The following is a 27929-nucleotide window of genomic DNA, read 5'->3' as shown; positions in this document are numbered from 1 at the left end:
TACATGCACACAGATACACATACATAGATGCTCATCATATACAGATACACACACTGCTACACACAGATACACATACACACATATCAAGCCACATACACACTCATCATATACAGATACACACACACACAGAGACTTTAACACCTACCCACTCCTGCATCCACACTGCAGAGTGGTCGTGTTAGCAGCTGACAGGTTGGGCTCACTTGGGCTTTACCATATAGCCCAGCCCGAGTGCCCAGCACCACTACACCCAAGGGAGGGGCTTGTGTGTGTGGACGAAAGGCGAGCTGCCAGACAAGCTGACTTTGCAGTGAAGCCAAGCGCACTCCCAGACGCAATCACACTAACAAAAACCACACACGTAAAACATAGCATCACACAAGTGTGCACACACAAACACACTCACATGCATGCAAACACACAAACTCACATGTGCATGCATACAATCATGCATGTAAACGCAATCACACACATGTAAACACACAATTACAAGTGCATGCATGTACAATCACATGCATATGTACACACGCACAAGTCACAGGTCTCTCTCGCTCCCTCTCTCTCTCACAGTCACACAAGACCCTGCCATGGGCATCAAACCCAGTCACTGCCCATGTGGGTGAAAGCCAAGTGCTCATATTCATTCCTTTCCTCCTCTCCAGCTCCGGGCCGTTTGCTCTGAGGTTCTCTGAGCTCCCGCCGACCCGCCGCCCATTTGGATCCTTCAGCCAGGCCAGGAGCCCCCAAGGAGACAAGCAAAAGGGACTAACCCAGAAGTCCCAGGGTGCCAAATGGGGAATTTATTTACAAAACCAGCAGTACATATAACAAAAAGAATAGGCATATACATCTATATACACATAGATAGGGAGCTCTATATACACACACATTTACAGAACATACACAGGACAGGGAATCCCCGCCACTACCTCCAGAGACTACCCCCAAACCCCTCGGAATCAAAAATGCAACACAATTGCCCCTCTGAAATCGACCTGGGCCTGGGCTTTCAAACCTGGTTTAATTTCCTTTCCCAAGACAATTTGAAGGTAAGAACAACTCTCACGCTTTGGGCGCCAGACGGCAGGGGTCTGGAGGCATGGCACAGCTGGCTACACGCACAAGGGCTTGTCTTTAGCTGAAGGATCAGGTATTGGCCATTAGTGGAGGTGGGATGTGGGGCATGGAGTCTGCGCCAATAGTCCCAGAAGTCAATGGAAAGTTGCCCAGTGACTTCGGTGGGCTTTGGATTGGGGCCTAGAAGAACCCGTGGTCTGATCCAATCTCACAGGGGGTGAGGAGATGGGATGAGACAGGCCAGGCGTCTGAACCAAGGCAGCAAACCCTCTGTTTCTACACCGTGGAAAAGCCCCGTCCCTACTCCTCCACTTTCCCATCTCACTCAGATCCCGCAGGGCACAGCCCCGGCCCCTCTTCCCGCTGGCCAGGCAGATTGGGAGCATTACTTGCGTGCCAAGCAGGACTTTCTTGGAGCCCTAAATCCACCCCTGCGGGGGCTTTACTTCGGAGCCGGGTTAGGCCAACGCTCATTGCTTTAGACCTCGCCACTCTAGGTCTTTCTTGCCCTGAGAATGGCCCATGGAGGGGCAGCAAAACATAGAAATAAACCATACATAAAAACGTTATAAATATCACCACCAGGGGGCAGCAGCATTCCGCACCAGGCCAGACTGGGCCTGGCGTATTCTTGGTCTGATTCCGGGTACCCCCTGCCCCCAGGGACGAGGAGCCAAATCCATCCCCGGCACCCCTCCATGGATTTCACACTGAAGGAGGTTCCACATGGCCTGACACGAAGCCCAGCCACTCCTCCGGGCCAGATGTGCTCTCCTGCTGTCGGGGGGAGGGGCGGTCTGCTTGGGGGGGCCCTCCCCAAAATATCGGACGTGGGGCAAAGAGGACACAGAGCCTGATCCAAAGCCCTGGGGGACGAGTGGGGTGTCAATGGCAAGGCTCCGTTTGGTCCCTCCGTGGAGCCATGAGTTGCCCCCCTGTGCAGACCTGCAACATCAGCGTCCCGTGGGGATGAACCAGCCTCTGGTTGCCAATGACCAGATGGGGGAGAGGGCTTGCAGCCCAGGAGAGGTTTGCCACTGACTCCGAGGGGAGCAGGGTGGGGCCACCTTGGGGGAACCGTGGCCCAGCATCAGCTGAAGGGTCACCGGGCCGCCGTTCTGTTAAGGATTTAGAGAAATGGCCCTACTCCTCCCTCCTGCCAAACCTTCACCCCCTGGTGAGTGTTGGGCCTGCAAACAGGCCCCTACCCCAGCAGAAACGAGACCATTTCTGGGCAGGAACAGCCCTCGTGGTTCAACCCTAGCTGCTCTGTCAATGCCAACACCCTGCATGGGCACAGAGGAGAGCGTGACCGGGGGGCACGATGATCTGGCCATGGGGCTGTGTGGACCGGGACTGGGAGAATGCGCTGGGCCCAGGTTCAACCCTGCTGGGGTCCCACTGGGGCTCAACCTGTTTGTACTCTGCCAAGGAGAGAAACCCCAGGGAAAGAATCAAACCCAGCCCAGCTCTGTAACCCAGCGGGTGGCACCCAAATCCAGCTGCTGGGCCCGGCCATGCAGCGCCTGATGCTGCTCAGGGGTCTTCTCCTTTTGGTTCACACTCGGCCTGTTAGTTCTGCAGATCCCCAGTTCAATCCCTGCTCCCGACCCCACGCTCAGCTGTGGGGGCTGGGGCCCCGGACATGGCTGCCCCTATAACTAGAAACCCAAGGGTTTAAAATACTTGTGCATTACACTGAGGTGGGGGAGAGGGAAGCCCCATGGCTTTAAACAACCAGGAAAAAAACCTTTGGTGAACTTCATCCCTCCCGAAGTATTTGGAGACCCTCAGAGCCCCACTCCCTGCACCAGGATCCCAGTCGCCCCAGGACCAGAGGAATTTTACCTCCATTAAACCACCCAGGGCGAGCACCCCTGAACCCCGGCTGGGCCCAGATTAGCTCCTGGGGCCGGGCCCTGTGGCGTTGGGGAGCCGGTGAGGCCGGGGGGCAGCGCTCTCTTGTGTAGCTGTGGGACCCAGGCTGGGACCTAGAGAGCGGAGAGAACCACAGGGTCTGTCTGTGTCCCTCAGTCTTGGTCCAGACCTTCTCACACCCCAGTGTTCATTGCAGCCCGGCCACAGGGGTGCCGCACCCCTGCCTTACCAAGATGCCAAGCCCCAGGGGGTGGGCTGTGTGCATGGGGCTGAGGCAGGCGCTTGGGTTCCTCTTGCCCAGCAGGTGGCGCCGATTCCCCCACCCCTAAGTGCCCCTGCTGGGGTGTCTCCGTGCTCACTTGCCCTTGATGCTAGTCCGCCCGCGGCCACTGGTGGGCACCACAGAGCACAGAGACATCCCAGGAATGGCACAGGAAGCCGGGGGCTCTCCAGGGAGGGCCTGTCCCTGGGGTCGCCCAGAGGACAGACTCGACAGAGGGCTGGGGTCCCACCCTCGCACCGTGCTGGGGGCGTGGCTCTGAGCGCCACCTGGGTCAGATGCAGTGGCTCTGACAGTGCCCCCTACAGGAGGCAGCGTGACCTCACAGTTGTTACCCCCAGTCGGGATGTAGGCAGCTCCCTGAGTCGTCAGAGCCGCTTCCTGGCTAGTCCTACCTCTGGGGATAGACAGGACAGGATAGGCAGGTACCACATTCTCCAGCCCCACTGTGGCGGAGGTCAGAGGGAGGAGCATGCATGGGGCCCTCGGGGCCAGCCGGGCAGGAAACATCCCATGCAGAAAAGCTAGGAGGCTGTTGCAGGAAGCAAGGACCAATGCGGGGGTAGGGGACCCCCTCAATTGGCCAGGGGCCCTTTTGCCCCACAGTGAACCAGATCTGCCCTCTCCAGAAATCCAGAGCCAGAGCAGGCTGTCTGCACAAGGGCTCAATGGGTCAGTCCCAGCGGGAGGGGCTGGCAGGCTGCAGGGGGCATCTGTGTGTCCAGGGCCCGGCCCTGATCGGCACCAGGCCAGTCTGTGCCCGTGGGCCCGGGCTCACACCAGGTGGCCCCGCCCATTGATGTAGATGCCGTTGGTGGTGGGCTTGGCCCGCAGTGTGCCATTCTCCTGCACAAAGTGGGTCATGGCTGCCTTGATGGTGTTCTCCTCCCGCTCCTCCTCTTCCTCTTCCTCCTCCCTCTCTTTCTCCTTCTCCTCCTTCTCCTCCTCCGGGGCCAGCACTGGGGCCGGGGTCTGCTCCGTCTGTGTCTCAATCTCCCGCACCGTCGACAGGGTGGAGTAGCTGCGCCCCTCTGCCTCCTCGCTCTAAGCCGCGGGAGACAACAACTGAGCTGGGGGGATGGGGGGCAGAGCAGGGAGTTCCCCTTCCCAGAACACGTCCTCCCACACACCCACCCTCTGGCTGCTAGCTAATCCCTGGGGAGATCCCGGGGCAGCCACTGGGTGGCGCTGTGGCTAGGGAGAGGGCAGTCTAGCCACTGGCTGAGCAGAGCAGGTCAGGACTCAGAGGAACAGCATTTCCCCCTGACACACACACACACACCTGCTGGGAAACCTTCTCCCCTCCTGGGGAAAGCCATAGGAGCCTGAATATCCATTGTCAGTGCATGACTTGTGGTCCTCCCTGCCCAGGCCAGTAGGGGTCAGCGTAACCTCAGCTAGGAGACCTGCTCTCTGGGGGCTGGGTGCCGCGGCAGCTTCCCTTTGCTCTGCCGGGGTTCAGGGCCCGAGGCACCAGGGGTTTGCTCTGGGCTGAAATGCAATGATGGTGAGCGTGCATGCACATGGGTCGGTGTGGGCGTAGGCTGGGCGGGTGTGCGGGCACCAGAGGGCGGCAGGCTTGTGAGTGTGAGATGCACGAATGAGTCCCCAATCGGAGGGCTGTGTGTGTGTGAGCATGGGTGAGCTAGCGGGTGTGAAGACGTGTGTGAGGGTGTCCAGGTGTGAGCTAGCAGGTGTGAGAATGCGTGAGCGCATCCACACGTGTGCCAGAGCAGGGAACCCGTCTCTGCAGGAGCCCACCCTCAGCAGCCTTGGCCAGGGGGAGCGATGTGGGGGGTGCATCCTGGGGGCCTGGACCCTCGCTTTCCAAGGCAGCCTGGGCTGCAGTAGCTCAGGCCAAGCCACCGGCTGCAGGGGCTCCAAGGGGTGGGAGGGGCCCCCCCCGGGTGCCAGTCCCCGTCCGACTGCTGACCCCACGGGACTCTGCAGGGGGCTCCCGCAGCCACCTCTCCGGGGCCGCGACTCCGAGCTCCAAGGGAATCAGCACAGGACAGGAGCAACGGGAGCCGCCCTGCAGGGCGAGCTGAGAGCCCCGCCCCGCGCCTCACCAAGACGGAGCAGATGCTGGTGCCACGCAGGCTGTCTCCCCGCAGGCTTCCCTGCCGGCTGTCCCCCCGCAGGTGCAGGGTTTCCTCTGTCTGAAAAACGGAGAGAGAGGGCGGGTGACCAACGCCTGGTCCTGGCAGTCTCCCTCACGCCCCGCCAGGGCCAGCCAGGGCAGGATGAAAGGGGCAGTTTGCCCCAGCCCCATGTTCGAGAGGGCCCCCGAGGAATCAGTGGCGCTGTGGCACTGGGTGCCAGGGCACAAGGCTGCTCCGTGGGGCAGGGGCAGCCGGGCCAAAGCGGAGCAGGGCTGCGACCCCACGTGCTGGGTCCCCATGCCCCACACAGGGAGCCAGGCCCAGGCCCGCAGGATGGGTGAGTCACCTCCCCTCACCTCCCGCCAGTGTCTTTGCACCCACAGCCAGAATTCCTTTTGTCTCCAGGGTCATTTTTGGGGGGCGGGAGGAGCTCAGTTTCAGATTTTGCCCTGGGCACCCAAAAACCTTTGTGCAGCCCTGCCCCCAGTTACCTTTATGGGGCTGAGTAGCTGCCCCCAGTGATCCTTATAGGCTCCGCATAGCCGCCCCCAGCTATCCCCCATCCAGCCTGGGCAGCTGCCTCCAGTTACCCGCCATGGGGTTGGCTTGCCCTGTCTACTGTCTCCTAACAAGCCCCAAACCTCACTCGTGTCTTTCCACACGTTCCCTGCAGGGGAGGCTGGGTTCTTTACTGAGCCAGCTCCCCTGCAAATCGGATGGGGAGAAAATTCAGCATAATCGTGGGAGGGGGAGGGGGCTGAACATCCCCACCAGGGCCCCACTCCCTCCCCATTGGGCTCCCCCCACTCTCCCGGCCCCCTCACCTGGTTCCGGGTGCTGGTGCTGTGGCTGGAGTACAGGCGCCGGATGGAATTCTCCCTCGTTATGGTCAGCTCCTCCTCGCTGCCAGGTAGAGAGACACCAGGGTGAGCAGTGAGATCCGTGTCCCGGTCAGCCCTGGGAGCCCCGTGGCCTGGCTGAGCTGTGTGCTCTCCTCAAACCCCATGGCTGGTCCTCCAAGGCTGCTCCTGAGACCCGCTCCCAGCCGCTTGTATCCTGGCTGGCAGAGGTTAGCGCAGTGATAAGGGAAGCCTGGGGCTCAATTCCCACCGGGAGCAGCCTGAGGCAGGATCCGGGTGCCAGAGTTTGGGTGGCTGCCTAGTCAGGGGCAAGGAGGGAGAGGAGTCTGTCTGCAGGGCCTGCATCAAGGTCTCTCTAAGCAGGGCCCAGGTCACAGTCAGTCAGCACCTTCTACATCTCCAGGCAGGGCGGAGGGGTTGTACGCCTGCAGGGGCTGAACCGACCCGGTAAAGCCGAGCGCTGGGTCGTCACTGGGGTGAAGGGCAGCATTTCAAACCACACAAGGTCCAGTCGGGGGCCAAAACGACTCCCAGGTGGCGTCTGACGTAGTGCCAGAAACGCAGCACAACCCTCGCGGGCAGTTTTAATGTCACCTTGACCAGCTCGCAGGGGTTAAAACTACAAGTGCCTGGACCATGCTAGGACTTAGTGACGGGGGGAGCCCAGAGCTGCGATAGCAGGGGGCTGCGGGTTGGGATTGAGGGGCACCAGCAGAGCTGTAGGGAGAGCCCAGGGCTGGGATAGGAGGGGGCTACAGGTCGGGACTGAGGGGCGCTGGCAGAGAAGTGGAGGCAGGGCTGGGTGTTAAGGAAAAGTTAGCACATGTGACTCCATTTTGGTTTGGGGCCCACCATTGTCTAAATGCCAGCACATCATACACCAGGAGGAGTAATCCTTAGATACCGAATCCGTGTGAAAATCCTCCTCCTTGTCTCCAGCCTGCCTTGATTTGCAGTATCTGGTTTTTGTCAGTCTCTAACTCCCTGTCTCTTGGCCTTGATGTGAGGCCTCCCATCCTGATAATAAAAGTTACTGATGCATGGCTTTAGGACCATGCTGTGTAATTAACATACTGGTATAGCACGAGGAATGCACCAAGCAGGGATAGGTGGTAGATAAGACAAGGGTTTGTTTATTGGCTAAGGTTTCCGATGCACGAGGGCAACATGCTTTGCTAAAAAGTATATAACCTTTGTATAATCTGTATTCAGGGTCCCCTCCTGGCTAGCAGGGGGGCACCACGCTCGAGCGTAATAAACTTAGTGTCTTTTGGGAACTCTGCAGTTGTGAACTTTATTTCTGTGCCTCAGCCTAGATTCGAACTGTGCGTGTCCTATCAGGTATAATTCGCAGCACTTGTGTGCGTGTCCTACCAGGTGTAATTCGTAGCACTTGTGTGCGTGTCCTACCAGGTGTAATTCGTAGCACATGTGTGCGTGTCCTACCAGGTGTAATTCGTAGCACATGTGTGCGTGTCCTACCAGGTGTAATTCGTAACATGGGATAGCAGTGGGCTGTGGGTCGGGATTGAGGGGAATTGGCAGAGCTGTGGGGAGAGCCCAGAGCCGGGATAGCAGAGGGCTGCGGGTCAGGATTGAGGGGCACCGGCAGAGCTGTGGGGGGTGCCCAGGGCTGGGATAGCAGGGGGCTGCGGGTTGGGATTGAGGGGCACCAGCAGAGCTGTAGGGAGAGCCCAGGGCTGGGATAGGAGGGGGCTACAGGTCGGGACTGAGGGGCGCTGGCAGAGAAGTGGGGGCAGGGCTGGGATAGCAGTGGGCTGTGGGTCGGGATTGAGGGGAATTGGCAGAGCTGTGGGGAGAGCCCAGAGCCGGGATAGCAGAGGGCTGCGGGTCAGGATTGAGGGGCACCGGCAGAGCTGTGGGGGGTGCCCAGGGCTGGGATAGCAGGGGGCTGCGGGTCGGGATTGAGGGGAATCGGCAGAGCTTGTGGGATGCGAAGGGGGGGCAGAAGCTTGCCCAGCCACTCTCTGCAGCAGACCCCGCTGTAGCCAGCACCATCCGTCCCACGCTGCCCACTCGGCCTCCCATCCTCTGCTGCTCGCTCAGCCCAGCCCAGCTCGGGAGCGGGGTCCCCAGGCCTGAGGCTCAGCACCCAGCGAGCGACGGTGACGCTGGGGCAGGCTCCCTGCTGTAATGATTTGTGCAGGAGCTCAGCTCTTCTCTATGTGGGTCCCGTGGATCCCGTCAAGGGACCCTCTGGAGGCAAGGCAGAGGGGCCAGGTGAGGGGGGTTGGTGTATCTCCGGGGCAGAGGGGGGGAGAGGGTGCGCCAGGGAGCTGCCCCTCCCCCTTGCTCCGTCTCTTACTATTTCTCGGAGATGCGCCTGGTTTTCCGTCGGTGGTAGAGGGTCATGAACACAACAACCAGGACCAGCACACAGAGCAGCACGGCTGCGATGATGCCCACCACCACCACCGAGGCCGAGACCACGTTCACCTTCTGCAGCTCACTTTCTGCTGGGAGGGACAGACAGGGAGAGGCTGAGACGGTGGCCGGGGGAGGCGGGGGGGGGTACGGCACAGCTGGTGTCCGAGCGACAAGGGTGGGCTGGCAGGAACCCGGACTCCGGGGCTAAAGGGGCATCAGACTGGACGGACAGAAGGATGGACAGACAGATGAATGGATGGAGAGATGGACAGATGGATGGATGAGTCGACAGATGGACGGACGAATGGATGGATGGGTGGGTGGATAGACAGATGAGTGGATGGATGGATGGGTGGGTGGGTGGACAGATGAGTGGATGGATGGATGGATGGATGGGTGGGTGGGTGGACAGATGAGTGGATGGATGGATGGATGGATGGTGGATGGGTGGGTGGATAGATGAGTGGATGGATGGATGGATGGATGGATGAGTGGACAGATGGACGGATGGACGGATGGATGGATGGATGGATGAGTGGACAGATGGACGGACGGACGGATGGATGGATGGATGGGTGGGTGGATACAGATGAGTGGATGGATGGATGGATGGATGGGTGGATGAGTGGACAGATGGATGGACGGATGGATGGTTGGGTGGACAGATGGATGGATGGATGGATGGATGGATGGATGGATGGATGGGTGGGTGGGTGGACAGATGAGTGGGTGGGTGGATGGATGGATGGATGGACGGATGGACAGATGGATGGATGGATGGATGGGCGGATGAGTGGACAGATGGATGGACGGACGGACGGATGGATGGATGGGTGGGTGGGTGGGTGGACAGATGAGTGGATGGATGGATGGATGGATGGGTGGGTGGGTGGACAGATGAGTGGATGGATGGATGGATGGATGGTGGATGGGTGGGTGGATAGATGAGTGGATGGATGGATGGATGGATGGATGGATGGATGAGTGGACAGATGGACGGATGGACGGATGGATGGATGAGTGGACAGATGGACGGACGGATGGATGGATGGATGGGTGGGTGGATACAGATGAGTGGATGGATGGATGGATGGATGGGTGGATGAGTGGACAGATGGATGGACGGATGGATGGTTGGGTGGACAGATGGATGGATGGATGGATGGATGGATGGATGGATGGGTGGGTGGGTGGACAGATGAGTGGGTGGGTGGATGGATGGATGGATGGACGGATGGACAGATGGATGGATGGATGGATGGGCGGATGAGTGGACAGATGGATGGACGGACGGACGGATGGATGGATGGGTGGGTGGGTGGGTGGACAGATGAGTGGATGGGTGGACAGATGGATGGGTGGACAGACGGACGGATGGATGAATGGGCGGATGAGTGGACAGATGGACGGAGGGACAGATGGATGGGTGGATGGACAGATGAGTGGATGGATGGGTGGGTGGACAGACAGATGAGTGGACAGATGGTCACCTGATGTTTAGTTATCAGCCCCAGTTGGTGCTAGCTCTGAAGATCCAATCTGCTTCTGCACGGCTAAGGATTCCCCACCCTGCTCCCTGCAGCACAGCGCCCCAGCACCACTTGGGTCAGCATTCGGAGCGCTGCCTGCTGTATCGCCATCCCTGCCTCGTGCTGTGCTGGGCTCTCCAGGGCGGGCTCCCTGCACAGGTGCTGACCCAGCCAAGCCCTGACGCTCTCCTGGACTCCGGAGCCCCCCTGACGCTGAGCAGCGCTAGGCCCTGGAGCAATTGCTGGGCAGAGGGGACAAGACGGGCAGATTCCCCCAGGAGAGCTCAGACCCTGGTGAGGGGTGGGTGCCTGAACCCAAAGGGGCTGGATTTGGACCCACATGAAGAGGGCCCAGGGCGAGCCCAGAGCCAGCACTCTGACTGCACCACCACCCGGTGGGCAGGGTAACCCACAGCCCCCTCTCCAGCTGCTGGCTCCAGGATGGGACTGAGGGTGCCCCCATGTGATGACACTGGGCATCACAGGTGGGGAGCTGGAGAGCCCCAGGGAGTGTCTGCATCCAGCAGCCCTATTCTATCCATCAGAGCCAACCCCACCATCGCAAGGGGCCTTATCAACCCCACCACAAGGGGGCGCTGCCACCCCGCCTGCCCCAGACTCTACCTTTTATGCTGATGCTGGCCCGAACCTCCTTGGCTGCAAACCTGTTGGCGACCTGGCAGATGTAGACGCCAGTGTCGTCGGGGGTGAGGGGTCTCTGGAAGAGGAGGGTGGCCCCCTTGACCTTCACTCCTTCGGGCATGGGGCCGTTGAGCCTGGGGAGCAGAGGGGCAGAGTCAGAGGGGGGAGCTAAGCGGGGAGGGCAAGGGGTTGAACAGGCAGGGGGCAGCGATCCCACTCGCTTTAACCAGGGTGCTCTGCAGCAGCTGTTCCCAACTGCCATCACTGCCGTAGAGCAGGGGTCTGCACGGGGAGGGGGGGTCCAATGGAAGGAGGTGCTAAGGGGGGCCCTATGGGACAGGCTGGAACCCCTGGAATAGAGGGAGACATGGAGACACAGCGAGACACATGGATGGACAGGAGGGAGCCACACAGAGAATGTCTCACGGCTCCCCCCCCCGCCCTGCGCCCCATGGCTCTCCCTGCAGCCCCATGGCCGCCGGTTGCCTCCCCGGGCCGACGTGCCTGGACAGGCGGCTGTGGTGGGCGGGGCGAGCCGGGACACCGTGAACAATAGGTGCTGAAATCAAAGGGCTCCCTGCCTTTTCCCACGGTTCCTGCGCGGCTGATCCACTGCCAGAGCCCAGTGCCGGGGCCTGCCCAGACACAGCCCGGAACGCTGCGCGGCTCCTTGCGTCACCGCACGGGGCTGAGTCGGCATGACCCGGGCCACCGGTTCCATCCCACACGCCAACACACGGACACACACACATGTCAACAGAGGGACATGTGGACACACGCACACAACACGAACCCATGCCCAAACACACACACGTAAGTGCCCCAACACATGCACGTGTACACACACACACACACACACGTTCACATAGACACCCAAACACAAGTACATCTCCCCAAACCCATCTACACAACGTATAGTGTCAAGGTGCACAGAAACACATGCCTATCCAGGCACCCACCCTCCAATTTACACACCCACGGGCACAAACACAAGGCAGACACATGAGCACGAATACAAAAACACGTCCACACGCAGCCACACAACCAGACCCCAAAAACAAACGCACATGTTTGTACACGATATCACATCCATAGACCCAGGCATATACACACACACAAACAGGTACATATAAGAATGATCACCTTAGCACAAACACACCTGGGTACACACATACCCAGGTACACACACACACGAACCCAGGTACACCCAAGAACGATCAAACACACACACACACACACAAATTCTTGAGTAGGGACCTGCACATACTCCCAGGCCCAAACACATGGGCCCACACACTAAGACCCTGTGGGATGCCACCCAAATAGGACCCTTCCTTTTCCCCTCTGCAGGGCTCGCTGGGTCTATTAACCATCTGGCTGCCGCTTTGGCTAGGAAGCACGTCCCTTTGGCCCTGTTTCAGGCCCCACAAAGCAGGATCCAGGGGTTCAAATCATAGAGTCTCCAGGGGCTTGGCCCCTCGGCCCCTCCCTCGGCTCGGGAAATTCCCCGGGGATGGGAAAATGCCTGTGGAGGGAAAAGAAAGGGAAAAGGAAAAGGGGAGAGGGGTGTTCCTCAAAGCCCCACTATGTTTCGTGCCTGGCTTTCGGGGGGCAGCGTGGGGAGAAAGCTCCAACCATTGATTATGTAGCACGCCCAGTGCAGTAACACCTGGAGGCTGACCCAGGCCAGCGTCCCATGGGGCCAGGGGCTGGCACATGCCCTCCTTTTAATAGCAGCGCTGGCACTGTGCACAGGCCCTCCTTGCCAGCCTCTAGGCATCCCAGTCAAAGGCCCTCTCCCTGCAGGGCCTGGCCAGAGCCCCGAGGGAGCCTCGCTCGCCCCATGTTCCCCATTCTGCCCCTTAGCCTCTCCTCCCTGCGGGTGCATGGGGCCCCGGGCTGCCTCCAGCGACCTACAGCATGTCCCAGCCGGTCCCTGCCGCCCCAGGGCTCCCAAGACAACAGAGATGGCTGGGCGATGACTCAAGTGTTTATGGAAGTTAAAGCTTCCCTTCGAATGGCTCCGTGGGAGCTGTGCACTCCAGCCGCCTGGATTCCCACTCTCTGGGATCACGAGCGTTGTTGGCTGGGAATGCAGCCGCAGGTCTGGGACCAGGCTAATGGGCACCCAGCCTGGGCTGGCAGAAAGAAGACGGAGGTGAAATTGATTTTGTGGCCTGGAGTGGGAGGGCACTGCTCAGGGGAAGCTCGCAGCCTTGCAGTCCCAGCTGCCGGAGGCTTGCCCGTGTGAAATCACAGCTGGTACAGGCAGCACCTGGCAAACCTCAAACTCAGCTGGGACTGACCGGCTGACATGCAGAGTATGCCACGCAGCTAGAGATTGTGAAGAGCAGGCTAGACAAACCCCTGTCAGGGATGGTCTCAGATCATATTTAGTCTTGCCATGAGTGCAGATGACCTCTCGAGGTCCCTTCCAGTCCTACGATTCTATGTCACCAACTCGCTGGCTTTGAGGTAGCCAGGAATGAAGACAGGCCTATGGTTTGGCCAGGGAGGGCAGCCATCGACCGGCACTTTGACCCAGAACACAGCCCTTCTTGGAGCTCCACCCCACAGCGCGAGCTGGTTGTCACCAGGATTCGAACCCTGGACCTCCAGAACTAAAACACCAGCTGCTGCCTCCTGCTGCAGGAGTAACTCCACTAACTGGCAGCTGTAGTAGGCTCTTGTGTGGGTCACACCAGCTCCTCGTGCCCATATTCTGGCTGGAGGCGGGTGGGGAATGGGCACCCCCTTGGAGTCTGCAATCATGGCAAACTCCCCTATGAGACCCAGAGCCCGGTCTGGCTGACCCTCTGAGGCTGGGCGGCGAGTCCAAACTTGGGGGTGCTTCTCAGACCTGAGCCCCCACAACCCTCCAGCGCCAGCCCCCGATAGAGGCACAGGCCAGCCCTGCCCCCTCCTCTGCCCCCGGAGCTGTGCTGGGAAGGGGAACCCTGCCCGCAAACGGTGGGCTCACACTTACCGGGTCCAGTTGTAGGTGGGTGGGGGGTTGCCCTCGCCGAGGCACTTCAGCGAGACGCCCTCCTTGCCCGCCTGCCAGTCCTCCTCCTCCTCGTGCCCTCGCACTGAGGCGTCCGAGAGATCTGGGCAGGGGGAGGGCAACGACCGTGAGGAGGGGGAGAGAGAAACGCCCATCTGAGCCCCCTCTTCGCCCCCCAGCCTGTGCCCTTTCCATCACTGACCCCACACTCACCTTGGTCTGTGCAAACATGTCCCCCGCCCCAAGCCCCTCAACTAAACCCCTGGGGCCCCATCTGATCTGGGGTTCCCCTTCAGCCCTCCCCCACCAGGGGGTATATGCCTTCCCACTCCGATAGCTGCTCCCCTTGGGTGTCTCTGCTCCTCCCACTGCTCCACAGCACCCCGCAGTGGGTCTCTGCCCCCCATGACAACCCCTCAGGGGCCTTTGCCCTACCCCATGCCAGCCCTCCAGCACCTCCATGGCAGGCCCCTAAGGGTCTCCGCCCCACCCCCATGGCACCTTCTGGGGGGATCTCTGCCCCCACAGCAGCTTCCCAAGGGGTCTCTGTCCCTCCCCCATATCACCTCCTGGAGGGGATCTCTGCCCCCCATGGCAGCTTCGCTGTGGGTCTCTGTGCTTCCCCATGGCAGCCCCCCCCCCAGGGCTGTGCCCCCCATGCCGCCCTCCGGGCTGGGACGTACAGGCGACACTCAGCACGTGGGTGATCCTCTTCTCGTGCAGCAGCCCCGGGTGGCTCACGACGCAGGTGAGCGTCTGGCCGTTCATGCTGCGCCCAGGCACCAGGAAGAACTCGCTGGTGACGGAGGCTGAGCGGGGGTGCGAGGAGTGGCGGGTGCTGTTGGTGCCGCGCACCTGCGTCTCCCAGGTCACTGTGGGCATGGGGTTGCCCTCGGCCGTGCAGGAGGCGGCCAGCGTCCTCCCCTGCCCCTCCTCCAGCGGGGGGCCGGGGTTCAGGGTCGGCAGCGGGGGCACTGCAGAGAGAATGCAGAGCGGTGACGGGGGTGTAAAAGGCAGCCTCCCCCCGGGACCCCATGCCGTCTGGAATTTGCACACTCCCCCGCCCCCCAGGGCCCCACACAGCCCAGCATTTGCACACCCCCACGGGACCCCATGCAGGCCAGCTACTGTTCCCCTCCACAGGGCCCCATGCAGGCCAGCTACTGCCCCCCACCCCCATGCGGTCCCGCGCAGCCCACCCCCTACCCCCCTGGACCCTGCACAGCCCAACTACTGCCCTGGGGATGAGCGGTTTGGGGTGCAGGAAGGAGCCCCAGACTAGGGCAGGGGTTTGGGGTGCAGGGGAGGGGAAGCTCCGGCTGGGGGTGCAGGTTCTGAGGTGGGGCTGGGGATGAGGGGTTTGGGGTGCAGAGGATAAGGGGTTTGGGGTGTGGGAGGGGGCTCCAGGCTAGGGCAGGGGGTGGGGTGCGTGGGGGTGAGGGCTCCAGCTGGGGGTGTGGGCTCTGGGGTGAAGTCGGGGATGAGGGGTTTGGGATGCAGGAGGGGGCTCCAGGATAGGGCAGGGCGTTGGGGTGCGTGGGGGTGAGGGCTCCAGCTGGGACTGTGGGCTCTGGGGTGAAGCAGGAGATGAGGGATTTGGGGTGTGGTAGGGAACTCCAAGCTGGGGCAGAGGGTTGGGGTGTGCGGGGTGGGAGGCTCAGGCTAGGGGTGGGGGGTCCCGGCGGCACTTACCGCAGCTCCGAGGAAGCGGCAGCCAGGTCCCCGCGGCCTCTAGGCACATGGGCGGGCAGGCGGCTCTCTGCACTGTGCATGTTGCCTTTCTGCCCGCAGGCACCGCCCCCCGGCAGCTCCCATTGGTCATGGTTCCTAGCCAATGGGAGCTGCGGAGCCGGCACTCGGGGCAGTGCACAGAGCCTCGAAGTCCCTGGCTGCCCAGTGTCCCAGCGCCTAGGGGCTGCAGGGACCTGGTGGCCGCTTTTCCGGAAGCCGCGCAGAGCCAGGGCAGGCAAGGAGCCTGCCTTAGCCCCAGGGCCCCGCTGTGCCGCCGACCGGTGCCAGCTAGAGCCGCCAAGAGCCCTTTTCGACCGGGCGTTCCAGTCGAAAACCGGACGCCTGGCAACCTTAGGCCCCACGCAGCCCAACTACGGCCCCCTCCACGGAACCCCACGCAGGCCCAACTCCTGTCTCGGGGCGCCCTGCCCAGGCCTTGCTCCTGCCCCGCGGGGGCCACTCAGGCCTGGCTCCTGGCCCCCAAGGGGCTCGCACTCCAAGGGGCCCCGAACAGGCTCAGCTCCTCCCCCAAAGGGCCTCATGCAGACACCCTGCCCACCCCTCCAGGGCCACCCCTGCATACCCAGCTCCCCCTACACTCACTGTATCGCCCCCACCCCTTCGGGGTCCCTCTCCCCCAACACAGGCCTGGCCCGGAGACCAAGCGTTCAGGTCCCCTGAAGGCTGGGGCTCAGGGCTGCTCCCATCCCAATGGCCGGGGCAGCCCTGCGTGCCCCCAATCTCTGCAGTGGCCTAGCTGGCTGGAGTGGGGAAGGCAGCTCTGCCCACGGCTGGCCCAGCAGAGCCAAGGGCACCTGTAGGGCAGTGCAAGGCAGCCCCGGTGCCCTGTGCCCGGACCCTCACCCAGCACACTGAGCGTCATGCTGCCCTCGAAGTTGCCCGAGGGGAAGGTGATAAGGCGGCATTCGTAGGCGCCCTCATCGGCCTGCACGGCGTTCTTCAGCACGATGGCGCCGTCCTCCAGCGGCCCCGGCGCCTGCCGCAGCACCCGCCCCACGTAGGGCTCCTGGATGTGCTCCCCGTACTCCAAGTTCAGCACGGCGATCTCCACGTTCTGCCCCTCGGGGCCCTGCTTCAGCCACGTCACCTGCACCACCTTCTCGCCCTCCTGAGCCCGGTAGCGGCACGGCAGCACCACGTCCTTGCCCAGCACCGCCGTGACGCTGCGCTCCATTTCCAGCACCCCCGCCAGGGACCCTGTGGGCACGAGAAGGGGAAGGGTTAACCCACGGCCCCCAGGGCGGGAAGACCCCCCCCCTCCCCAGCCACTCAGAGCCGGCTGGGACTGTGTCAGGACCCATGAAGGTGAAGTCCTCTCTTTGCCCACAGAAGAGCACAGGCAAGCTCCCCCCGCACACACAAGCCCCCCGCCTGGAGGGGCCCTACACACAGTGGGGTCAGCTCCCATAATGCCATGGGCACACCCTAAAGCACTCATGATAGATGGACTTTCCAGGGATGCGGCCATCTGAGCTGGTCCAGAGGCCAGTCTACCCAACCTCAGGGGATGGGGACCCTCTGGGGTCAGCCCAGGCTAGACCAAATTGGGCCAGGGGGTCCCGCTCCACAGACAGGATCCCAACCCCTTATGGGATCAGACGTGCCCCAGAAGGTCGGATCTTGCAGGACCGCAGCGGCACTGCCACAAGCCCGCGGCTGTGAGTAGCAGGCCCCTGAGAGGAGAGGGCAGTCACTAGTTCCCCTTCCTGGCCACAGAGACAGTGGGGGGCCTCCTGGGACGTTCCCCCGTACTGGGAACAAAGTTCTCTCAGGCAGGCACAGACGGGACAGATAGTGCAGTGGACTAGGAGTCAGGACCCTGGGATCTATTCCTGGAGCTGCTACTGATTGGGTCCGAGACCTTGGGTAAGTCACATCGCCTCCCTGGGCCTCAGTTTCCCCTTCTATGAAACGTGGATGCCTCAGCCTTGCCTCCCAGCACCCTTACGAGGGATGAATTCCTGCTCCGAGCCCGTCAGAGGGCAGGCGGGAGAGAAAGGGAGAGGACTGTCATCCTGGGGCGCTTCTGTCCAGGGGAGACAGTTCTCTGAGGTCAGTATCATCAACCCCATTTGACAGTGGGGGAAACTGAGGCACAGGGCGGGGACATGCCTTGCCCAAGGTCACCCAGTGAGTCGGCAGCAGAACCAGGACTAGAACCCAGGAGTCCTGACCCACGCCTATGCTGTGCCCACAAAGCACTCCTTGCTCTTCCGACCCCCAGCACCATGAGCCCCTCAACACTACGCAAACACGCACCACTGAGCGGCTGTTTTGCCAATAACACTACGTGGGCATCCTCGCTGTTCCCTGGCACTGGGCTGAGTGGGTTCCCTGGGAGTCGCGCCAGCTACATGGTGGGTACAGTACCCCTGCGACCTGACTCCTCACTCCCCATCTCCTTCCCAGTCCTGGGCACCATGCCAGCGCTCAACAGGATGGGAAGGGAACGCAGGATGGGGGTCAGCGAGAGCAAGAGGGTCCCAGCGTGGGTGGAAACATTTCCGAAGGATCCAGGATGGTCGCCTCTTCACCCAGGAACTGTTGCACCAGGTCAGAGCAGCAGTTCCTCCAGCCTGGCATCCACCAGCATCCAAGGCCAGAAGGGACCCTTGTGATCACTGTCTGGCCTCCTGCCTGGGACAGGCCCAGTGCAGTGGGGGACTTTTTACCATTTTCCGAAGCGCCAGCTGGAGGCAGGATAATTGGCTCCATGCACCAACCGGCCAGTCTGATCTGACAAAAGCTGCATTCCTATTACTTGCCCTAAGGCCATGTAGTCAGACAGTCACCCAACTGGGACCGCTACTTGGGCCCCTCCTCTAATCACAGGATCTCCCTCCCCTACAGAGCTGGGAACAGAACCCAGGAATCCTGATGCCCAGATCCCTGTGTGCTAACCACTAGCCCCCACGCCATCCCAGAGCTGGGAACAGAACCCAGGAGTCCTGACGCTCAGTCCTGGTGCTCTAACCATACTAGACCCCTGCAGCCATCTCAGAACAGACCAATGGGCCATTCAGCCCCCTATCTTTTCTCCAAGTTTCATTGACCTCCCCTCATCTGTCTATATCCAGCTGTTGTCTCTTGACTTACACTCAGATTGTCAGCTCTCGGGGCAGGGGCTGTATTTGTACAGCACCTAGCGCAATGTGGTCCTGGCCTGTGACTGGGGTGCCCAGGTGCTACTGTGATACATCTAATAAATAACGCGCCTGCACCATGGGGCCTGGTCCACGGCTGGGGCTACGGTAATGCAAAGAATAAATAAATAATAAAGGATGGCAAAGAACCTTCAGTCCTTCCTGACCCCCAGCTGGTATCAGCCCCCTGCCCTGAAGCATGCTGGTGGATAGCCCATGCGACTGTGCGTCCTTGCCGACGAGTCTGATGGAATCACCTCCTGCGAGGAAGGCGCTGACTGCATTTCTGTGGGGCCAGCCCGCAGCGCACCCCTCTGCAGATCGCTGCCTTGCGCAGCGGGAGGGCGTGCTGTGCTCAGACCTGGCCTCTCTCCAGCCAGAGCCACGGGCTGAGGAATGCTGCTCCCTCTGGGGAAGCAGACGGGCTAGCGAGTCCAGATAAACCGGCCTGCTCAGATACCAAGGGCCGTGCAGCAGCTTGTGCAGATTCCACTCCCGTCCTCTCCCCACATCCTCCCCTTCACCCCCACTCGAGGAGGGGCTGGCGCAGTTGCCTCAGAGCTGGGCGAAGGCAGGGAGAGCCCTGCCCCACTGAAGGGGGCTCAGGTACTCCCCACCTCCTTGGTGGCTTCCCCAGGAATTTCGGAATGGGGCTTGATGCATTTCCCCTGGTTCCCCAAGGGCTCTCAGGCGGAGACCACAGCCTGTCCGACTTCACAGCCACCTGCACTGGAGTCTTGCCCACCCCCACCATTCCCAGCTGAGCAACTGACACACACAAGGCAGAAAGGGACAGGTCCCATAGCTGGGCCAGTAGCTGGGGAGTGCTGGGGGCAGAGGAGTCAGAGCCCAGCGTTACCCTCGTGGCCCTATGGCTGCTCGTGGGAGCTCTCTCCAGGCCAATGGGCCCCCAGGGAGGGTAGAAGTTGCTTTGTTACATTTAGAAGCCATTGAAAATAACTGATTGGAGAGTCACCTACTGGGAATCAGGGGCCAAGTCCCCAGCTGGTGTAAATTCAGCATCTCTAGCGCGATGCTCGTTGACACCATTCGGGTCTGGCGTCCTGGCATCCGGATTTACCCACTGAACAGCAGGGATTCTACATGGAACCCTGGAAAACATGCAGCTCTAGAATGATCCAGTCCACCAGCACAGGTTCTAGGTTTCCCATTTGAATACCAGGGGTTCTAGATTCAGAACAGCACACGAGCCTTTGGGGTTCCAAGACCCATTTTGCTTTGGAAAAAGCTGCACTCTTAGCTGCTGCTGCTTTTATATTAATTATTGTTATTATTACACAGTGCTGACTTCCACTGAATTGAAAACTGGTGGGTTTTTAAATCTCCTTCAAAATAAGTTTTGATCAAGTGAAAAATGGCTCCAGAAAACTTCAACCAAACTTTTTTTTTTTTTAAAGTACAGATTTGGTGAAACCCCAAAGGCCCATGCACCCTCCCATCACAACTCTGAAAGGCACTGTCATAGGAATGGGTCGGTCCCCTCGTCAGTAGCAGATGGTGGAATTCCCAGGTTGTAATTGTTATTCGATGCGATGGAGGGATTCTGTCTCTGTACATTCTCTGTCTGGAGAAGGGTCACATGAATCTGATGATCGTAGATTTTGAAGCTAAGGGAAGGTTAGATCCTCTCTCCTGAAGCTCACAGGCCAGTAAATTCCATTTCCCCCTGGACTGAGCCCAATAACTTGAGTTTGGCTAAAGCATATCTTCCCGAAGGCATCCGCTCGGCATCTGAAGACATCACACGATGGAGAATCCACCACTTCTCTTGGGAGTTTGTTTCACTGGTCAATCATCCTCAATCTCAGACATTTGCCTGCCTTTAAGTTCCAGCCATTCGCCCTTGCCCTGCCTTCCTCCACTAACAAGCCAGTTCGTACCCAGGGTTTTCTTCCAGGCTGTTACACCACAATCAAGTCACAAGGAGCGTAAATCAAACACACAGTTTGCGCTGTATGAATTAGTTACATAAATCATCCAATCATCTAACAGCAATGAGGCCGTGTGACTTAGTGTAACCAGCTGACAGCACAAATTGCACATCTCACGGGAATATAAAAGGGATCCTGATCAGCTACTCCCTATGACATTCGCTTTCAGGAACTCTGTGAGCGCAGGTGCTAAAAACGATTCGCCCTGCCAGCCCAGGGGCCCGGGAACGGCCCCAGGCGGGGAGCGTGGAGGGCTCACGCTTGCACGGCTGGATCAAAGGAATAGAGCGTTCCTGGGAGCCAGCCGTGTGGGGCGAAACTGAAAATCTCCAAGTTGGAGGCTTTGGAACTGTGGCTACCGACATTCTGCACAGCCTGCAGCTTCCCATGGGAGACCTTACCCCATCCTGGGGCTTGAGCATGGGGCAGCTGCTAGGGTGAAACCCTGACCCCAGTGGCACAATTCTCCCTGACTCTGATGGGGCCAGGGTTTGACCCTAGCGGTGCCTTAGGGAGATGCCCTCCCTGGAGCCACTGGCCTGTGAAATTCACTCCTGGGCAGAGGGGGCTGCAGATCCTGAGGGGTTGGACTGCAGCCAGACTGGGGCCCAGCCAAGCCTTATACATTAGAAGAGAGCGTCTGCAGCACAGCCAGGGCCTCCAGCTGGCAGGTAACAGAGCCTAGGTAGCTACTACACTCGCTGACAGCCCAGATCCCCAGCTCCTCCGTCAGGAGACAAAGAGGGAAATGTCCAGTGTTCCCATTGGCAGGCGGTGCCCAGGCCCGGTGCCCCCTGCCCAGCTGTGACCAGGTGCCCAGTATGAGCCGCCCTGCTAGTCTGAACTCTTACCAAGGGACCAACTCAGCTGGGCACAGGTCCCCACTGTCGCTGTGCCCGGGGGCGTTGCCTGCGTCCGTGGGTACGTTCATCCCCACGTGAAAGTGTGATGGAAGCAGGGGTAACAGCAGTAGTGTAGTCACGGCTAGCTCCCGAGCATCCTGGCAGGCATGTTCTGGGACGGCTAACCCATGCTGGAGCCTGTGCGCAGTGCCTAGCTGTTACCTCAGCTAGACGAAAGCTAGGGCTTGCAGTGCAGATGTACCCTGTCTGCGGGCCTCTGTGCACGCCTGTGTGTGCCTCCTGGTGCGTAGCACGTGGCTTTACCGTGCCAGCATGAGTGAGTACATGTGGGCATGTCTCTATGTCCCGTATGGACCCTGTGCCCAAATATATACACAGGGCCATACTCGGGGCAGCTCACCCATCCCCCCACCCGCACGCCAGGACTATGGGGCTGATTTCCGTGGGAATTACCCCTCCAGCCGCAGCACAGACATACCCTATGTGGCTTCGTGTTTCTGTGTGCGTCTGTGACCATGTGACCGTGCGTGTCTGTGTGCGTCCATGTCTCCGCATGTGGGTGTCTGTCCATGTTTGTGTGTCCATCCATGTCCATATGTCCATGTTTCTGTGTGTGTCCATGTCCGTGTGTGTGCACGTATCCACATCTGTTTATGTCCATCCATGTCCATGTGTGTGAACATGTGCAATCCCCCATCACACGCTGCAATCCCCCACGACCCACCCAATCACACACTGCAATCTGCCACGTCCCACCCAACCACATGCTGCAAACCCCCACATCCCTCCCAATCACATGCTGCAATCCCCCCATCACATGCTGCAAACCCCCATGTCCCACCCAATCACACGCTGCAATCTGACACATCCCACCCAATCACACACTGCAAACCCCCACGTCCCACCCAAGCATACGCAATCCCCTCATCACACTCTGCAGTCCCCCACATCCCACCCAATCACACGCTGCAAACCCCCATGTCCCACCCAATCACACACTGCAATCCCCCACGTCCCACCCAACCACATGCTGCAAACCCCCACCTCCCTCCCAATCACATGCTGCAATCCCCTCATCACACTCTGCAGTCCCCCACATCCCACCCAATCACACGCTGCAATCCCCCACGTCCCACCCAACCACATGCTGCAAACCCCCACCTCCCTCCCAATCACATGCTGCAATCCCCTCATCACACTCTGCAGTCCCCCACATCCCACCCAATCACACGCTGCAATCTGCCACGTCCCACCCAATCACACCCTGCAATCCCCCCATCACACGCTGCAGTCCCCCACATCCCACCCAACCACATGCTGCAAACCCAATCACCATTCCACTCCGGCCTCGTGCCATACAATGCCTCTCTGCCCCCATACAGCCCCTGGCAATGCCATGCCAATTACCACCCCTGTGAGCTGGCTCAGGATTGTCCTCATTCTACAGAGGCAGGGCCGTGCCCAGCGAGTCAGTGGCTGAGCCGGAATAGAACCCAGGAATCCTGACTCCTCTGCGCTCTCCAGCGCAAGCCAATGTCAGCGCCCCGGCGACGCAGAGACGGGAGCCATGCAGCAAACATCCCGGGGCCAGCGTCAACAGCCCGTGTTTGTTCAGCTTCCAGGAAAGAAAACACCACTGTGAAGAAGCCTCCTGGACAACAGAGCCCCAGCCAAGCCAGCGCCTCCGTCCTCCGCACTCTTGCGCCATAGGGACGGGCGCCCTCCCCAGCAACGCCGTGGAGGGAAACAACTGTCCAGCAACATTAGGACGCTGTCTGGAACCGCAGACACTCACTGGCCTCAGGACATTTTGCACTGAGGGGGCCCTGTTGTTGGTTAGGGTCGAGGCAGCGCCGGGCACAATGGGGCCTGATCTCAGTCAAAGCCAGTGCAGAACCTGGCACAACGGAGCCCTGATCTCAGTTGGGGTCTGGGCAGCACCAGGCACAACGGAGCCCTGATCTCGGTCGGGGCCTGGGCAGAACCTGGCACAACGGGGCCCTGATCTCAGTTGGGGTCTGGGCAGCACCGGGCACAATGGAGCCCTGATCTCGGTCGGGGCCTGGGCAGAACCTGGCACAACGGAGCCCTGATCTCAGTTGGGGTCTGGGCAGCACCGGGCACAATGGAGCCCTGATCTCGGTCGGGGCCTGGGCAGAGCCTGGCACAACGGAGCCCTGATCTCATTTGGGGTCTGGGCAGCACCGGGCACAACGGAGCCCTGATCTCGGTCGGGGCCTGGGCAGAGCCTGGCACAACGGAGCCCTGATCTCATTTGGGGTCTGGGCAGCACCGGGCACAACGGAGCCCTGATCTCAGTCGGGGCCTGGGCAGAGCCTGGCACAACGGGGCCCTGATCTCAGTTGGGGTCTGGGCAGCACCGGGCACAACAAGCCCCTGATCTCGGTCAGGGTCTGGGCAGAGCCTGGCACAATGGGGCCCTGATCTCAGTTGGGATCTGGGCAGCGCTTTGTGTACAGGGCACCAACAATAAATAGGCGACACAATTTTGTAATAAGCCCTAACCGGTATCTAGCCCTTTTCAGGGTAGATCTCGGAGCGCTTTACAAAGCCGGTGAGTGTAATTATTGCTATGTTACAGATGGGGAAACGGAGGCACAGGAGGGGAAGTGACTCACCCAGCAGGCCAAAGGCAGAGCCGGGAACAGAAACCTGTTTTCCTAGATCACAGTCTAGTGCTCTACCCACTAGACCCCGCTACTTCCCTGGGCACTCTGGAGACACTTTCTCAGGACCCCGGGGGCTCTGCTGCCACTGGAGGATTAGTAATAAATATGCACCATGCTTTGCCCTTCCCTGGCATCTCCCCTGCTCCCGCTTGACACACCTTCATTCATCAGCCCCAGTACTGTTCTGCCCCCCCCAGGCATTCGGATGCCACTAGCTCCTTGCGATTGGCTGGGAAAGGCGTGGCATACCCAAGGATGGTGCAGGCACAGGGGAATGGGGAGTCGCCTGGCTGGTACCCTGCCCTGCACACGCACACACCCACACACACACACACACCCCTGCGCTCTGGGAAGCAAGGTCTCTGAATCAGCTGAACGTGAGCTCCCAGTGCGATGCTGTGGCCAAATGGGCTAATACCCTGGTATGTATAAATAGGGGAATTGGGAGTCGGAGCAGAGAGGTGATTTTACCTCCGTATCTGGTGCTGGTGCGATCCTGGGTCCAGTTCTGGGGCCCACAGTTCAAGGATGTTGATAAATTGCAGAGGGGTCAGAGAAGACCCCCAAGGATGATTAAAGGGTTAGAAAACCTGCCTTAGAGTGACAGGCTCCAGGCGGTGATTCTATTTAGCTTAACAAAGAGAACACTAAGGGGTGACTTGATCACAGTCTATAAGTACCTAGATGGGGAACAAATATTTAATAACGAGCTCTTCAGTCTAGCCAAGAAAGGTCAAACATGATCCAACAGCTGGAAGGTGAAGCTAGACACATTCAGACTGGAAATAAGGTGTCAATTTTTAACCGTGAGAGTAATTAACCACCTGATCAATTTCCCAAGGTCGTGGTGGATTCTGTATCACTGACCATTTTTGGATCACGACTGGCTGTTTTCCTGACAGATCTGCTCCAGGATGTTCTCTGGCCTGTGTCATGCAGGGGGTCAGAGCAGATGATCACAACGCCCTTGGGATCTGAGAATCTCTGACTCTCTCACACACAGACCCAACCCCCCCCCCAGTTTCTGCTGCCCAAGCCATGTTGTTGCAAACTTAGCACAGCCCCTCACCCTGTTCCCACTGCCCCAGCCATTGGGGTCCTTCAAGCAGCACTAAAGCAGAGTCTCCTTCCCAGAGTGCTCCTGGCCGTGCTGCCTGACGGGGGTGGGATGGAGAGGGCTGCGGTTTTCTTGAGAACAAAAGGGACGCTGGGAAGGGGTATCGTCTGCTCGAGTGGCCTAACTTGCCCTGGGTGAGTCTGGGCAAGGGGCCTATGGAGCCACTTCCAGCAGTGCCCAGAACTGCAAGGCGACGGGGAATCAGACTGTCCGTTTGGTAGAAAGGGACTCGGGACTTGCCAGACTGGGGGCCCATCTAGCCTGGCATCCAGTCTCCGACAGCATCCAGACCAGGGGACTAGAAACCCCCTAGCGGGGAATGGACGAATATCCTGCCCAGAGGGGAACCCCCGCCACACACACATAGCTCCTGTCCCAGGCTCCCGAGCAGAGCACAGAGCGATCTGGGGCAGGGCAGGACCCCACCCCACAAGCTTCAGAGCATCAGCAATTCCCAATGACTTCCCCAGGTGCTTGGCACCTCTCAGGATCGGGCCCTTTGTACAGCCCCTCCCCACTGCCCCGCTGAACTGACCACCTGGCGAGCAAGTGACCTTGCCCCACTGACCCTGGAACATGCCAGCCACCCCCAGCAGGGCAAAGGGGGCTCAGCCCAGAACACCTCCCTGCCACAGATGCCAGAGGCAAAGCCAACCCGCTGCGTCAGCCCCTTCTCACCAGGGCATTAACAGCTGTGCTCAGCCCCCTAGTGGCTTCCGGAGGCTCAGCCAAGGGGCCCGAGGCAGGACTCCGATCCCATCAGCATTTCTGCTGGCTCAGCACTTCCCCCCAGCTGAGGACGCGCCCTGTAACTAAATGCCCTATTGTAGCAGAGGATCGTGTGCGAAAATGGGTGCGAACACTTAGCTCCACACATTACCCTTAACTCTGACCCTGCATCCCTTGTGAATCTTCCTCACTGGCGCAGAATCCCCATCCCAGCGCCACAGATCTGGGCACCCTAATGTCCTCCGATGCAATCTGGAACTCCCCTCCCAATGCTTCCACAACCTGCTGGTACTCTTTAATCTCCCCACAGAGGAGCATGAATCCTTGCACTGAACATGAGATACTTCACTAGTGCAAGGACCCACGCTCAGCCGCAGAGCACGAGAAGAACCACGCACCACTACGCTAAGCTAAGGCCAAACCACAGAGCTTAACATCAGAAATCTGCAGAGACAGGCCAGTGAACTGAGTGCAAAGAAGTGCACAGCGGCTCACCCAGCTCTCCTGGGTCTGGTCCACGCACAAGGAACTGTGGAATCTGGCAGGTGTTTCTGTCACATTGGCCAGTGCACAGCTGGCTTTCTGAGGCCTTGGGATTTTGTTTCCAGCTTTTCACATCTTTCTAGGATCAATCAATAACAACCAAACCCCAGCTCCCAAACCCTGATCACAGAATAGGCTCGATTCCACCAGGACCTAGGGCCAGATTTTTAAAGGTATTTCAGTGCCTGAAGATGCAGACAGATGCTTAGTGGGAGTTTCAAAGACACCTAAGTAAATCTGGCACCTGACAGCCTTTGACTTACCATAGGAGTTAGGCACCCAACCTGAGGTGTTCCCCAGCCCCCGGGAGTTCCTTCAATGTGTGCATGGGGGGAGGAGACTTGCAAAGTGAAACCAGCACTCCTGTCACCCCAGGGCCCGCGGGCACCATCCCCCTGCCTACCCCTGTGGCTTCAATGCTGCATGGCGGGGTGGGACCTGAAAGGCACTTTTCCCAATTGAAGCTTCCATGGTGTTAGCTTAACATGACCAGACAATAGCCCCCTTTCGGCCTCAGAGGGAGATTTCCAAGCTGGGCCTAGTGCTGGCGCTGATTGGGGCCCAAATGTCTTCAGCCAGCCTGTCGTCAATTGCACCAGCAGCCGCAAAAACTGTCAGGCAGCTAGGAGCAGGCAGAGGCTTCGGGGACAAGGGGCACAAGGGCCACCCGGCCATGCAAAGCTCTTGGCCCTGCGAGGGCCAGAACAAACAGCAATGGCCAAAGAGGTTTCTGGGAGATCAGCGCCGCCCTGGCCGAGCTGCCGGCTTCATGCGTCAGCAGCGCTGTATGACATCACTCAGCACCCGGGGCAGGAAGTGGCCTGCAGTGCCAAGCACTGGAGCAGGAACTGTGCCCCCCTGAACTCGGGTCCCGGCAGGAGCCAGGAATGAGCTCCAAACACTTGGCTTCTTCGGCACTTTTTATGCCCGAGACCAGATCCTGCCTCTGGTTTGAGATCTGGAGCAAGGAGCCCTTTGGGTGAGCCGGTGTTCCAATCAGCTGTGGAGCCAGCTCCCCTTGCAGCCTGTCCCCCCAGGGCGTCTCCACCAAAACTGGGTGAATCAAAAGGAATCACTCCCCAGTGCGTGAGAACGGAGCTGCCAAACCAGAAGAACCAGATCTCCACCCGGGTCACTTTCCTTTAACCCTGTAATCCCCTGCAAGCTGCAATGCCAAGAAGCCTTCCACCCGGGTGGGGAGAGTCCGGAAGGGAATGGAAACTGGCCCAATCTTAGCCATTTTATCTGCTTCCTGGCGCTTTGGCTGCACCAGCAAAATCAGACCTGCGATTCCCTCCTGGTCCGGCCCCAGGTCCTGCAGCACGCCTGCTGGGAGAGACTGGAACTGGAGCAACAGCGGAAGAGTTTAGACAGAGCTCA

General features: G+C 59.7%; 1 protein-coding gene across 2 annotated transcripts in view; it reads right to left on the bottom strand.

Annotated features, from left to right (window-relative positions):
• Positions 1-785: 785 nt before the first annotated feature.
• The window catches only part of NECTIN4 (nectin cell adhesion molecule 4), a 45195-nt gene continuing 18051 nt past the window's right edge, over positions 786-27929 (bottom strand). Inside the window, exons 2-9 of one of the 2 annotated variants that reach the window (XM_043535467.1) lie at positions 16356-16709; positions 14444-14734; positions 13743-13863; positions 10739-10890; positions 8524-8674; positions 6162-6240; positions 5305-5394; positions 786-4279 (exon numbers count right to left, since the gene is read on the bottom strand). In XM_043535467.1, coding sequence (XP_043391402.1) covers positions 4010-4279; positions 5305-5394; positions 6162-6240; positions 8524-8674; positions 10739-10890; positions 13743-13863; positions 14444-14734; positions 16356-16709 — 1508 coding nt within the window. In that variant the 3' untranslated portion in view covers positions 786-4009. The remainder of the gene's footprint in view (positions 4280-5304; positions 5395-6161; positions 6241-8523; positions 8675-10738; positions 10891-13742; positions 13864-14443; positions 14735-16355; positions 16710-27929) is intronic. The other variant, XM_043535468.1, reaches the window with a different exon arrangement.

Source organism: Chelonia mydas, chromosome 24 (assembly GCF_015237465.2).
Source record: "Chelonia mydas isolate rCheMyd1 chromosome 24, rCheMyd1.pri.v2, whole genome shotgun sequence".
Lineage (NCBI taxonomy): Eukaryota > Metazoa > Chordata > Testudines > Cheloniidae > Chelonia > Chelonia mydas.
Note: the sequence above shows the minus strand (reverse complement) of the source record. Positions and strands in the feature narration are given on the sequence as shown.